At 34.0% G+C, this 13,753-nt stretch overlaps 1 protein-coding gene across 1 annotated transcript; it reads right to left on the reverse strand.

The window, feature by feature from the left end:
• Positions 1-5,544: 5,544 nt before the first annotated feature.
• Positions 5,545-13,155, reverse strand: LOC121247590. Its single transcript, XM_041145965.1, has 13 exons — positions 12,461-13,155; positions 10,885-11,037; positions 10,569-10,781; positions 10,399-10,488; positions 10,131-10,247; positions 9,597-9,866; positions 8,887-9,043; positions 8,301-8,378; positions 7,818-7,918; positions 7,451-7,621; positions 6,882-6,956; positions 6,311-6,418; positions 5,545-5,998 (listed from the first exon to the last, which is right to left on the reverse strand). The coding sequence occupies exons 1-13, from the start codon at positions 12,854-12,856 to the stop codon at positions 5,660-5,662; spliced, it is 2,268 nt and encodes a 755-aa protein (XP_041001899.1). The 5' UTR covers positions 12,857-13,155; the 3' UTR covers positions 5,545-5,659.
• Between the last annotated feature and the right edge of the window lie 598 nt (positions 13,156-13,753).

A 13,753-nucleotide genomic window follows, 5' to 3' on the forward strand; every position in this document is an offset into this window, starting at 1 on the left:
CCTGTTCCATCATCAGTCTCCCTTTCTCTTGAACACACATGGTCATGAGTTCATTAATTGACCATTTATCCTAATGTGTATTGTAAGAGATTTTGAAAGGTCCATATTGATGCGGAAGGGTGTTCAAGATGTAATGCACAGGAAGGACTCCGACATTTCAACCTCAAGTTTCTTCAATTGAGCCATATTGTCCCTCATTTGCATGATGTGCTCACGCACCTCTCACACTAGCGAGCCTTAGGGAAGAAAACTTTATGATTAGGATGCTTGCTAGTGCCTTGTCTGAAGTGACAAATTGTTCGTCAATGGCTTTTAGTAAGTCTCCGACCTTTTCATGCTGATCGACAGAACCACGAATACCAGCAGAAATTCTAGTCTTAATGAACATCATGGCTGAGGCGATTAGATTGCTCTCATCGCTCATAAAGCGCAATATTCGCTACAGTGCTGGTATCAGTTACAGCTGGTGGTTCGTCTTTCCTAATAGTATAATCTATGTTCATCCACCCTAAATGAAGAAGAACTCTCTCCTTTCAAACCTTATAGTTATCTCCCTTAAGTTCAAGGATATCATATCGAATATCAGAGAAATTTGCAGGTTGTGAAACTACATAAAATTATATATTACATGCTTACGTTAAAATTGAGGCCTAAAAATGTCATGTTTCACCAATGTAAATCATGCTTAAAAATTGAATCTAATGATATAAAATTGTCTGTAGGCTAAATTTTTAATTCAAGTAAATTCAATTAATCTTTATGATAGAATTCTATCAAATTATTTACTTAATTCATAATTTTAAATGGTATATTATGATTTGATGTATATTTTATCTTAGATTAATCCTTTTATGATAAAACTATCAAATTATTTACTTAATTCATAATTCTTGTGGGTAATTTATGAATAACTTGATATTTTATCCTAATTAATAATATAAATATAATAAAAATTCCTGTGGGACAAAATTTATTATATTAAGTATAATTAATTACAATTAATATCTAATTTTCTTTATGTGATCCTAATCATTCATAATAATTTTACTTAATTAAAGATGATGTGGCTTTTCTCTAATTAATTAAAATTATATGGATCACTAGACATTAAATTGCATAAGACTAGCTTAATATTATGAATTACATAATTTTAACTAATACTAACATGTTATAATTATGCACAAAATATTTATAATATAAGTATAAATATCGCACAATCAAAACTATAATATTATGCATAACATTTAATTACATGCCTTTAACTTTATATTCATCCAAAAATGCATGTATCAATATAGAGCAAATTTAATCAATTCATACAAAAATATGAACATAACAAATAAATTTACACAACAATTATCCAAATTGCATCAAATAAAAAATTATAAGCATAAGGGACATGCATCCAAAAAAACCCACTTTCCAGACCATTTATAAAAGTGGAAAAAATAAATTCCTTTTTTTTTTTTTTTGAAAAATTGACCAATTAACACGACATGTCTCCAAAACTGAAAAACAACGTATCGTTTTACTTCATTGCATAAAACAAAAACAGGCCTCATAAACGACATGTCGTTTTTATAAAACTGAAAAACGACATGTCGTTTTTTCTCTCTTCGGAATAATTGAGACACGACTAAACGACATGTTGTTTCTACCAAAACTGAAAACGACTTGTCATTTATTTGCTATACTGAATGAACGCTGGCCCAACGAAACGACATGTCATTTTTCAACAAAACTGAAAATGACATGTCATTTATCTCTATACTGAACAAATGTCCGCGAACTAAACGACCCGTTGTTTACCAACACTGAATGACAGACTTCCCCACTAAACGACATGTCATTTTCAATAAGGCTGAAAACTACATGTCGTTTGAGTCGTCTTCAACCTCCAAAAGGCTTGCAGAACAGAATTTTTGGGACCATTTTCACGTTAAAAAACATGTTTTTAATCACAAAAAATTTAGAAAAACTATTTCTAAATGATTTCTAAACTTCTTTCAAACAAAAACATCAGAAAACCGAAATTTAAAAAATTCTCAAAAAAATCGGCCAAAACAGAGATGAGCAGAGCATTTGTGTTAAACACCAAGACAGAGATAACAGGGCTCTGATACCAAATGTAGGAATAAAATACGATTTTAATCATGCAGAATAACACTTTAGAAACAAGAATCGACAGATTTTAATGCCAAGAACAGTACTTCCAGCCATTGATGTTCTTCACTGACTTGCTGCGTTTCTCACTGGTGTTTTGCACTTCCAAACTCTACTCCACTCTATTTAGATGGTGTAAGACTGAAAGGAATTGAGTGAGTGAGTCTGGAGACTAAACACAGTATTTATAGCCGAAGCCTCCATCCAGCTTCGGTGCTACGTGTCCCACGTGCTCAGTTTTTCATGGGATCGGTTTCTACATTTTATGAACGTGATGAATAAATCAGAGTGGACCACTTCAAAGACTCCTAAACTCAAGGAAGCAAGAAACTCGTTCTCACGAACGGCTTCCGTGAGAAACGGTCAACAATATCCTCCACATTTTTCTTTCGTTCTAAACAGTTCCTTAGCAACTGAACGGAGCACGAAATGTACTTCAATTATGTTGATTGTAAATGACTCGATGTAGTCGTTGATCTTGTCCTAGGAAGCATTCTTTGCTTTGGTAGTTCTAAATTACCTTGAACTCTTCAATATAACACTTTCTGAGCGCTTATTCGTAAGCTCAATAGCTAGAGTTTCCTAGCAACCGAACTGAGAAAAAAAAATCAACCGAAGCAAATTCAAATCCAGCATCCGTCTACTTTAATGCTGTAAAATTCAAAAATGGTACTTTCTTTCCTTATCCATAGCTCAAAAAGAAGTATTTCTTAAAAAAAACTTGAAACCCTAGCTTCGTTTACCTGCAAGGGAAAGGAACAGAGACCAGAAGATAGAAGAATAGAAATCTCCCGAGGAGCAGAAAGATACGAAGCGTCATTTGAAAGGTTAAACTGCAATGATAAAAATGATCATAAATTGAATAAAAATTTCAAAAAACACAAAACTGATGATGGAAATTGCTGAACAGATTAACTTTCCAATTCTAACGCTTTGCACAAAATTAATGGCTTTGAAAGTTGAGGAAATAAAAGAAAACAGTATAAATGTGATAGCTACGTCAATCCGTGGTACTCTTCGACGATCGGTTCAGTTAAGGGGAGTTTGTGTTGTTGTCATTGCTGCTAGTATTACTTTTGGGTAATTTAGTCCATGAAATTGAATTTTGAAATAACAAAGATTGAGAGATTGTTAGAAAAAAAAAAAAAAAAAAACAAACAAACAAGTGGGGAAATACCTGTAAATTGTAATTGTGGGAATGAAACGCACAACGAAGAGAACAAGAGCTCTTGCCGCGAATGAGAGGTGGGCGGGAAAAATGGAATGAATATAGATTTGAAGTAAAGGATCGGGTTTATAAACCTGAGTTTTAGAGAGGGGGATATTAGATGATGGCTGAATTCCCGAAGCGTTTTTTTCCTTTTTTAGAAAAAAAAAAAAAAAAAAAAAATCTTTGCAATCAATTATGTGTTCATTATTTTTGCTATTTTCTTTGATTTTGGATGTTATATTTATACCTATCCTTTTTTTTTTTTCCCTCTTTTCCTCTTTCTTTTTTTTTTATGGGAAATAGATTTCATTCATTTATGAAAGCGAAGTTATAGCTATGACCTGATACATACAGAAAAAATCTCAGATTGCAAGCCAACTACTCACGGTTGGGACTCTACCAGTACACAAATTTCTTTGTAATTTGTATGCTCTTAACTTCTATAACTCCCTATAAAAAAATCTTCTGAAATACCACATTCTACCTAAAGCAGAGATTTTAAACCCCACCTCCAAAAGAGGTAGGGACTTTAACTCTATAGACAAAATGTCCAAGAAATTTTCTTTTTTATTTTTACCTAAACAAAAAAAAATAACAATAAACATAAAGATAAATATGAAAATGACGGATTACAACTATAGATCTGAATTTTCAAATTAAAGAAAAAAAAATACAAAAAACAAAGAGATTGTGGTGGTGCGTGAGGGACACGCACCACGCTGGAAGTGTAGCGGCCAGTCGAGTCTGAAAAAATCGAGGTCCCTGGTTCTAGAAACACCGCGTGTGGCAGCAATAGAAGCCTCCTGTAGCGGTAGGGCGTGGATCTCATGCGCTATTATGACTTGCATGTGTGACTCACATGCCGCTCTATTCGATGAAAACCTTCGGCTGTTCAAAGAATTGGCAGCCTAAGAATCTTGCGGAATGGTGCATGATGGTCACTGGCTTCGAAAAATAGCATATCGATGTTTCGCCATACTTTGAATGAAAAAATAACAAAAGTCTAACCAGATGAGAGGAGGGAGAGAGGGGTCAAAACCCTCCCAAGCGGGGGTTGGATTTTTGCTAAGGGAGTCTTTGGAGAGAAAAGTGAGATAGAGCTTTTTTTATATTTATAACTATTTTAATATTAATACTTGGATATGGTTGATTTTTCAATGATATTATTGTATAGACCTATTCGTCTAAAAATGCTTAAAAAATAATAAATAAATAAAACTATTTGTCTAAAAAAATATTAGGTCTATAGAGAGATTTGAGAACAGTCAATTTCTAAGAGCAATGTACAAGTTGAGAAAACCGGCCAAACTGGTTCTTGTCGGTTCGGGGGTTGGTTTTGAACTTTTGAGCCTCTACTCCTTTTTTGGGTCACATCCAAACAAATAGATACGGGTGTAAAAAAAAAAAAAAAACAGATAATGATATATTCACACTATTTTATATATAACAATATGTTAAATGAAAAATATTTTTATAAAATTATATTAGTGTTAAATGAAAGGTATTTTTATAAAATTATATTACAATATGTTATATAAAATGTTGTAGAAAAATCATTTTTCTTTTGAAAATAGGTTTGAACTTAATTGGACAGGTATTTTATATATATATATATATATATATATTTATATTTAATTTGTTTATATTATATATGCTAAATTGTTAATTAATATAATATGAAAATGTACTCTTATTATTCATATATATTAATCTTAAAGCATAAAATTAATTAATTTTTTCACAATTTTTACAAAATGATGTCATTTAGCTTAGGTGAGTTAAACAATGTCATTTTATATAACAATAATATATATATATATATATGTATGTATATATATTATATCAGTTGCTTCATTGATTTGAACACGGTGGAGAACCAATTGGCCAGCAGCCGGTCACAATATTTGGATGGCTGGCCAATCTGTTCTCCACCAGTTTCAGCCGATTCTAGAATCCGGTGATTTCTTTTCAGCTAACATATGACTTTCCTAAAAAAGTAATCTTAGTCAGGAAAAATTTTACACTTTCTCATAACGAGGTTCAATTTTTTTTTTTCTTTTTTTAATGAAACTGCGAAAGCCTTGTTAGAGTTCCTACAAATCCTGACTCAATTTATAAATGGATATGGCTTTACATGAGATATTAGTAAATTTATAAAACCAATTTATAAGTTAATTTATAATTTTTTTGTAAGATCTTGACTAAATATCTGACTTCACCTTATAAGGTGTCTTCGGGGTTTGTGCCTTCTGAATTCTTCAATGATCACCGGATTTACGTTGTTCATTACATGCATTCACAGAGTTCACAACAGCAATTGAGACACTCAAAACAAGCGAGAGCAGCGCAGAGCTGCGTGAAAACTATTGCACACCGATCATTCATGTACGAGCAAGTCTTAATGAAACACACGCAACAGCAGCGATCAAGTAGCTGGCCACAGCAGTTGGAAGCAGCCTTCATCAACAGTTGTGCAGGATCAAATGACCCGGCTTCTTCCGTTCCAGGTGCAATGTTCCCTGCCGTTGCAGCCAAGTTGCCAAAGCCGACCCCTAGTTTCCCCAGGATCATCATCTTCTGGCCCTCCACCTCCACCTGCTTTTGCTGTTTTAGCTTGCTGTTTGCCTGTTTCAATGCAATTCAAGGAAATCAGTAACTCTAATGAATTTGGAGTTACTTGCTGTTTAGGTGTTTTGTGAATGATCTCCATAATGAAGATGCTATGCGATAAGAAGTCTATGCACGTGAAAGCACTAAATGATTTTTAAGAGCAGAAAAAACTAATGCATGCGGAAAGATCAAACGCATGTTCATTTAATGGATCATTCTGGAAAAACTGTAGAATCTATTATCTGCTTGCTACTAATAAACTGCACCAAAAACTTGCATGTCAGAGTAGCTAGAAATATTGATGGAGATCCTCAGGAAAACGCATACCTCTTGTATCCAAACCCGTTCGGGTGCTTTCTTCCCTGCATCATCCTGAACAAAAACCACGCAAGTATACTCACATGGAACTCCAGATTGGACACTCATTTTGGCAACCTATAAGAATCAGCTAGGGAAATTAGTTACTTAAAATAAGCACATAAATCACGATTGCAGCAAGAAGGATGAACAATTATCCTTTGTCATTATGTTGGCACTTGTATTTGTACATACTAAGACAAGGCTACAACTTCATCATTTATGTTAAGTTGTCTAATGGTGAGAAGATTATGGTTGAAGTGATCATGCTGTAACTAAAATAAATTCTTACACAGGACTCTGAACTTCTGCAAGTATAGAATGATCACAGCTAGCCACTGCAAGTTAGTCTTAAAAAAACTTTCTTCTCTGTAAACTGTACCCTGCCAAGCTGGGAACGCTAATTCCTTTTTTCTTTTTGATTCTCTAGTTTACAATCATATTGATGGCTGTTTTCAAACTATATTTGTATATAAATTGAGTCTAGTTCTGTTCTTTATAATGACTAATCCGACTGTAGGAAATTCCATAAAAACTAAACCTTCTCCTCCAGTTCTTTATTTCCCGACAACCATGCACGAGCTGTGAGTATATCAATATGTCTTCTCGCAAGTACCTGCTGGAAAGAACAATAATTAGAGAATAAAAGTGCCGAAGTAGCCAAAAATATTAATTTGCACATTTTAATGGAGGCAATGTACCCTCATCAATTCATTCAGAGAATGGGGGAGAAAATTATATTCGAGCATGACAGCTCAGGAAGATAGAGATCCATACCTCTGAGTTAGTTTAGAATCTAGGTGAGTCTAGTAGCAAAAATGGTCATTCAGCAGGGGGGACCTTATAAACAATGGACGTGCAAGGAAGCATACATGTTGGGGAATTTTATAGCTGATTTTTTTTTTTGGGATGGGGGGGGGGGGGGGGGGGGGGGGGGGGGGGTTGCGTGGGAGATTTCCAAGATCCAAAAGTTTTAACATGCAACTTCATGTGCAATGTAGAGAGTGAGGGTAGGAAGATGATTGAGGAGTTTATTTCTGGGCACCTTCGCAAATTCCCTCCCCCAAAATATAACATAAAAACAAGAAACAACCAGGTTAGAAACATTACTCTATCAAGCGGCATATCCTTTGCTCTTTGCACTTTCAAGTCTAATACAAAATTGCTCATATCTGCCAAGGTACCACTAATGTTAACAGAGTCCGGAAAGTTTCCATTGTACCTTCCTGATAGAATCAATGGACTTCCAGAGGAAAGGTCCAAAAAGTGAGATGGAAACAACTGCAATCAGGAATAGGAAGATAACAATATGTCACTCTGCAGCCAAAGATATCCTACTAGACAAGTAAATGAAGGTTCCCTCCAAGAACAAACATATTTTATCAACAATCTCTTGAAGTGAAATGTGCGTATAATCAAGCATATTGTTCAATCCGGTATGAGCAGGAACAAAAATTCCCACATAGGACCTGTGTACCTCAAGTGAGTTGACATGTTCTAACACGTCCATCTTAACATTGGCAAGAATGACTGATGATGCACTAGTGATTAGTCTTTGCATTAAGAAGTAAATTGTATCTGGTCAAAGAAAAGATAACATGAGATTATAAAATATATAATCAGAGTTAGTAATTACAATAACTGGTATATTCAGGACAAGGAAAAAAACATTTGTGGTATTTAACAATTAGGCTATCCCTTACTAGATTATCAAGCATTCCATTGATAGTAATGGTGAAAACCTAGATGGCTTGGGTAATTTCAGGTTTTAAAATGATGCAGTTCCAAGTGTATTGCAGGTTTAGAGAAAAACGTGTCCATCTTGTGCAGAGTGCCTCAATGCTGCTAAGTTGCACTTTTACAAAAAAACCTTGGTGGGGTAATGATAATACTCACAATTATTAGAAAGGTTAATAACAGTTTCGATAATGGAAAAAGGAGAAAGAAAAAGGAAGCTGACCTGCATCATAAGCTGCATCATAGTGACCCATCCCAATGTGTGCTAGCATTTGCAAAAAGTAATGATTACAATAAGAACCTGGAAAAATGTTCCACTCGATAATTAATGAATAATATTAACAGTAAAACTACAAGGTGTATCACACGGAAAAACACATGAAAAATAAGAAAAAAAATAATGGATTGGCGGAAGTTGGAGAGCTTCAAACAGGAACCAGATGATAAAAGATTGGAGATTGGTTAAAATGGTTTGAATATGCACAGTGAAGAGTGAAGACAACAAAATTCACTGCCCTGACTCAGAAAGAGTGAGTTCAAATTAAAGGTGATGCAGAGATTGAAGGACCAGTAGCATAGGGTCAGAGGAGAACAAACATTAAAACATACTGTCATATATAATGTAGGGAAGGCAGTTCTGAATAGCTGGGACTGGAAATGAGTTGAGAAGATTACATTGAACTATGGAAAACGTAAAGCAAGCAGGAATGGATTTGCAGAGAGGTGAAGGGGTTTTGGCCTTGGTGAGTTGTTATATGATGCTGAAAAAGAGAGTTGACAAGAAGTGAAACCCCAAACAGAACTCCTACCTATGCCCAAAGTACACATGCGAGGACAAATTGAGTCCCCACTTTTGAGATAGCCTTTCATAATATTGCAAATCTCCTTTTCATCCTCAACAGCACCATCAGTAATGAGAAAAATGAGAGGAATTGAATCGGTAGTCTCAGCCAACAACTTCATTGCCTAAATACAGGAGATCGTAGTAAATATTATCTACTCCCTCATGAACATGAACAGAGAAAGTGAAGAATAATTAATTTGTAAAGTAGCCCATAAATGAGTTGTAAGAATGTCATAGGGGCATTCCGATAATCCAATTTATCAAAAACCTGCTGAACAACTTGCTTTAAGGATAAACCTTTTTAATGGCAGTAGCCACACAGTCCACGTTACAACATGGCAGTGGCAAAAGACCTCTTACAGAATCTTCTATAAATGCAGTACGGCAGGAAAAAATATAGTAAAAGAAAAGTAAGAGCTCCGCTTGTTATCTACTAGTTCCACAACATATGATTTCTTATAGACGACAGATCATGGAAGTAAGCAGAGTAGAATAGAATAAAGTTGGTAGTTTCTTTGAGTTTCTATTTTGCTTTTTTTCTTTTAAGCAACAACAACTATTTAGGAAGGAAAATGGATGAAAATATTCAAAAAAAAAAAAAAAAAGAACTTCGCAAGTGTTAAAATTGGAGTAAATTTGATTGGTGATTTGGAACATGTTAAAACTTAAAATCACCTGATTTAGAGGAAGCAAAATGTTTGTACCACCATCTGCTACAAGATTAATGTCAACCCACTCTGTAGCATTTGAGACTGCTTCCATGGTTGCCAGCTTCATTGTTGATGAGAATAAGTGTATCTCTCCGTTAAAAGCTATTATGTTAAAACTATCTTGAGGGTTGAGCTTGGAGAGTGAGGCCACTAGTGCATTCTTTGTATTCTCAAGAGGATCTCCCCTCATGCTCCCGCTTATATCAATAAGAAAAACAACGTCCTTTCTGAAAACCTATCAAAATCACTAAAATTAATGGAAAGAGAATTACCAGGAGGAATTTGAAAATGTCTAAAGTATTATTGTTGCCAATAGGTTTGGTAACTTAAAACTATGCATATAAAAACTCACATTATTACCACACTTTTTCAAACACCAAAATGACCACCACATAAGAATTTAGTTGAAAGTGAAAAACCAAGTAAATGCATTTCCCACAAATGCAAGGCATCAAAAGAAAAACGTTAGAAAAGAAGATACTGCGTTCTGCTAACAAACCTTCCTACTCTGGATATTTACAGGAAATAGATAGAGGCAAAACATCTCTCTTTGATCAAAATCCCGAGGAAATGGAGATTGCAAGAGCACACCACCAAAAATGTCACTTGAAGTAACCTGTAAAAACAGAAGCATATAAGACAGATCATTCTTGCATCTTTGAATGTGATGATATTATCATAACCATTAACACTGTTAAGTACTCAATCCTTCCTATAGCAATACATGCCGAGAAATATTCAATCACAAAACAACCAATAGTTCTTACAGTATAAGAGAAAGTGAAGTCTGCATTTGACCATACTGGTACTTCAGCTTCATATAAGAAACTTACTTTACTAACTTCTCGTGTTAGTTCCTGAAAATTCATAAAAAAAAAAAAAAGCATGTTATTTATGTGTATCTAGAAACTGAACAAAACATACAAAGAGTAGTCACCTTTAAAGGATGGCTGATACTTCTGCATAACAATTCTCTCCCAGTACCAGAGTTCACTTTGAGAAAAATCTTCTCTCTTTTAGAAATTTTCTTCCCAACGGGATTGACATATGCTGGAAAACTAAAAGGTACATTGAGGCAAAACTGGCCACCAAGATATATTAATTTCTGAGACCAACTTATCTTAATCGAGAGAGTGGTGCCTCCATCAACCTTTAGGATAAAACTAATTACTAACATCAAAGAATTGAAAAATAAATAATAATTCTTTGGTTTGGAAACTGAAGAACGCACTGCATGCACTTGATAATATAACCTGTGGAACTTTTAAAGTGAATATCTGGCATTTGATAAAACGTCCATCTTCACATTTGGTCATTTTCTCGATGTCTTTTACATCTTCCATTCGAATCAACTGAATACGATAAGATCTTCCACTAACATCAACCTCGACACCTAGAAGTGAACCCTGTTAGCCACATCAAGTTTTTTCTTGAGAACTTAATATGAGTAGCCCGAAAAACTAAAGGAAATGACTGTCGGCAAGTAGCTCGAGTATTTTATAGCATGCCATCAACTGATCAACATGTGATAATCCGAACAACTTCGGAACATACAGACGCTATGCATCATAAATAACAAAATGCCAAGCATTAAAATTACTTAACAACGCAAAACCCTGAGAAGAGAAAAAAGTAGATGCCTTTTCAAACAACTCTTCTTAATTTCAAATTGACTCGACAGGAAAAATGAATGTGGATACCTACCGGAAAAGAAAGAAAACTGCATATTGTTCTTAACAGGCAACTTAAACTGGAATCCGAATCACACACATAACTTTAATTAATAATAATAATAATAATAGAACACATGTTGAATCAAAATGCTAAAATGAGATGAGAATTTTATATATATTAATAAGATATTTTGTAAATAGTAGTGTGATAGTTTGAGTTAAGTATTTTTTTAGATTGAGCATTAACATTGACTTCATTAAAATCATATTTAAAATTTGATAAAAAATACATATTTTTCATAAATTCAAAACCTCTCTATTCATAACCTAATATTGGATTAGCCATTGGATTCATTAAAATAATAATATAATATTATTTTTTTAATAATAATATTTTTAATTTTTTTTCAAATTTTATAATTATACTAACTATATGTATATTAATAATTTAATTTCATATTCAAATTATTTTTTTCAACTATTTTTTTTCATCAACCTAATTACCCACGTCATACTTATGTTGCCTCATCATCTATTATTTGTTTACTATAATTATTGTTTGCGAGATTCATGAACGACTCTCATTCTATCATTATATACCAAGTACTTGTTTACTTGTATTGCTACTTGCACACGAAAAATAAAAAGATAGTTGTGGGATTAAATCGAAATAAAAAACATATTTGGTTAGTAAACAGTAGCACTTCAAATATAAAGGAAAATAGAGTTTTACTGTAGTTCAAATTTTCCTATCTATCTTTGAACTAATCCAATGCAGATGTATTTAAAAGAAATAAGCTATATTTTAGCTTTGATAAAATTTTTGATGAAATCAGTATCTATGAACTTAGGAAGGAGAGAAAAATAATTAATTTAAAAATATTATAAAATTAAAATATTATTATAATTTTATAATATAATTTTTGTTTAAAGATTTAAAAAAATTGAATTGTTTTTTATTTTTAATTTGAAAGATTAAAAAAATTATAATAATTAGTTTAAAAAAATTATAATGAATAATTTAAAAAATATTTATATTTAAATTATGTTCGCAAGGAAATTGAGATGAGAATTGTAATATCGAAATCTATTTCTAAACAAATCCTTGAGCACCGTTTTAATTCGACAAAACCACAAAAAAGTCGTTAATTACCACCTGCTCTCCCATCGGCACAGCAATGCGACAATCGCACCTCCGGCCCGCCATCACGCAATGCACGCGCCACGTCCCGCTCACCGCCACGAACGCAGTGTCTAAGTAGCTCTCGATCTCCATCGCCACCGCATGCATTTGCAGAGGTATCAAAGCCGGAGGCACGCACAGGCCGTGCACGTAAGGTTGGTAGCTCGGAACGTCCGGGTTGTCCACCACCTCAGGCTCCGGTACCACCGCGTACACCGTCGGCGCAGATGGCAAGTAACCCTCCGCCGAGAACTTCGACATCGCTGGAACTACCACAGGAGCCGAAGAAGAAGCCAATTCCTTCCCATAGTATATTCTCTGTGAGAGCTTCAGACCGTACGCCACGCAGGTCGAGAATTCCGTAGCCATTTGTTTCGCCTCAGGAACTTCCCGGCGAGGTCAACATTTATGTTGTCCAAATCATAAAATTTTTTATCAATCTATTAGTATTTATGAGCGCAATCCCTCTCAAATCACGTTCATCAATTGAAACAGTGATTGTTCAACCAGAGTCTCGATCAAATGTTCTAACTGTACGTGTGCGAGACACAGGAAACTAACAGAGTTTGATGTTGAAGAGGTTGTTAGAGTGTGGAGTACGCAGAAGAGAGAACGATGCAGAGCTTATTATTTTTTTCCCGAGAGAAGAAGAGGGTGGACTGGCAATGACTAGTGGGTCTCTGCTCTCAAAATGCAATTGAAGACAGTGCGCATACAATATAATAACGCGGAACCAGTGGGAATTCGGCACATGGAGCATAATTGTGGGACTCGACGGAATATACATTTTCCTTCGCCAATAAGTATAAAAGAAAAAATATATTTTTTATAGTTTAGTACTTTCCTTAAAATATATGTAAACACTAAAATAATTACCGTAAAATTTAAAACAAAAAATAAAAAACACACATCCTATCACTTTTCCATTTGCTAACCCAAACCCCATTATCCCAAACCACCAAATCCCAATCCCCAAACCTTAAAGTCAAAAATCTAGATCCATTTGTTTTTACAGATAAGATAAAATGAAATAAATTGAGATAAAAGTTAAAGGTTAAATAAAACATTATTAGAATATATCTTTTAATATTATTTTTATTTTAAAATTCGAAAAAATTGAATTATTTATTATATTTTATGTGAAAATTTAAAAAAATTGTAATGATTAGATAAGATGAGATGAAAAGTTTGTGAAACCCTCAACCCTAAACTAGGGGTGGCAAATCCTACTTTCGGGTCGTGTTTGTATCGTGGCAAATGATAAGC

This window comes from Juglans microcarpa x Juglans regia, chromosome 1S (assembly GCF_004785595.1).
Source record: "Juglans microcarpa x Juglans regia isolate MS1-56 chromosome 1S, Jm3101_v1.0, whole genome shotgun sequence".
NCBI classification, from domain to species: domain Eukaryota; kingdom Viridiplantae; phylum Streptophyta; class Magnoliopsida; order Fagales; family Juglandaceae; genus Juglans; species Juglans microcarpa x Juglans regia.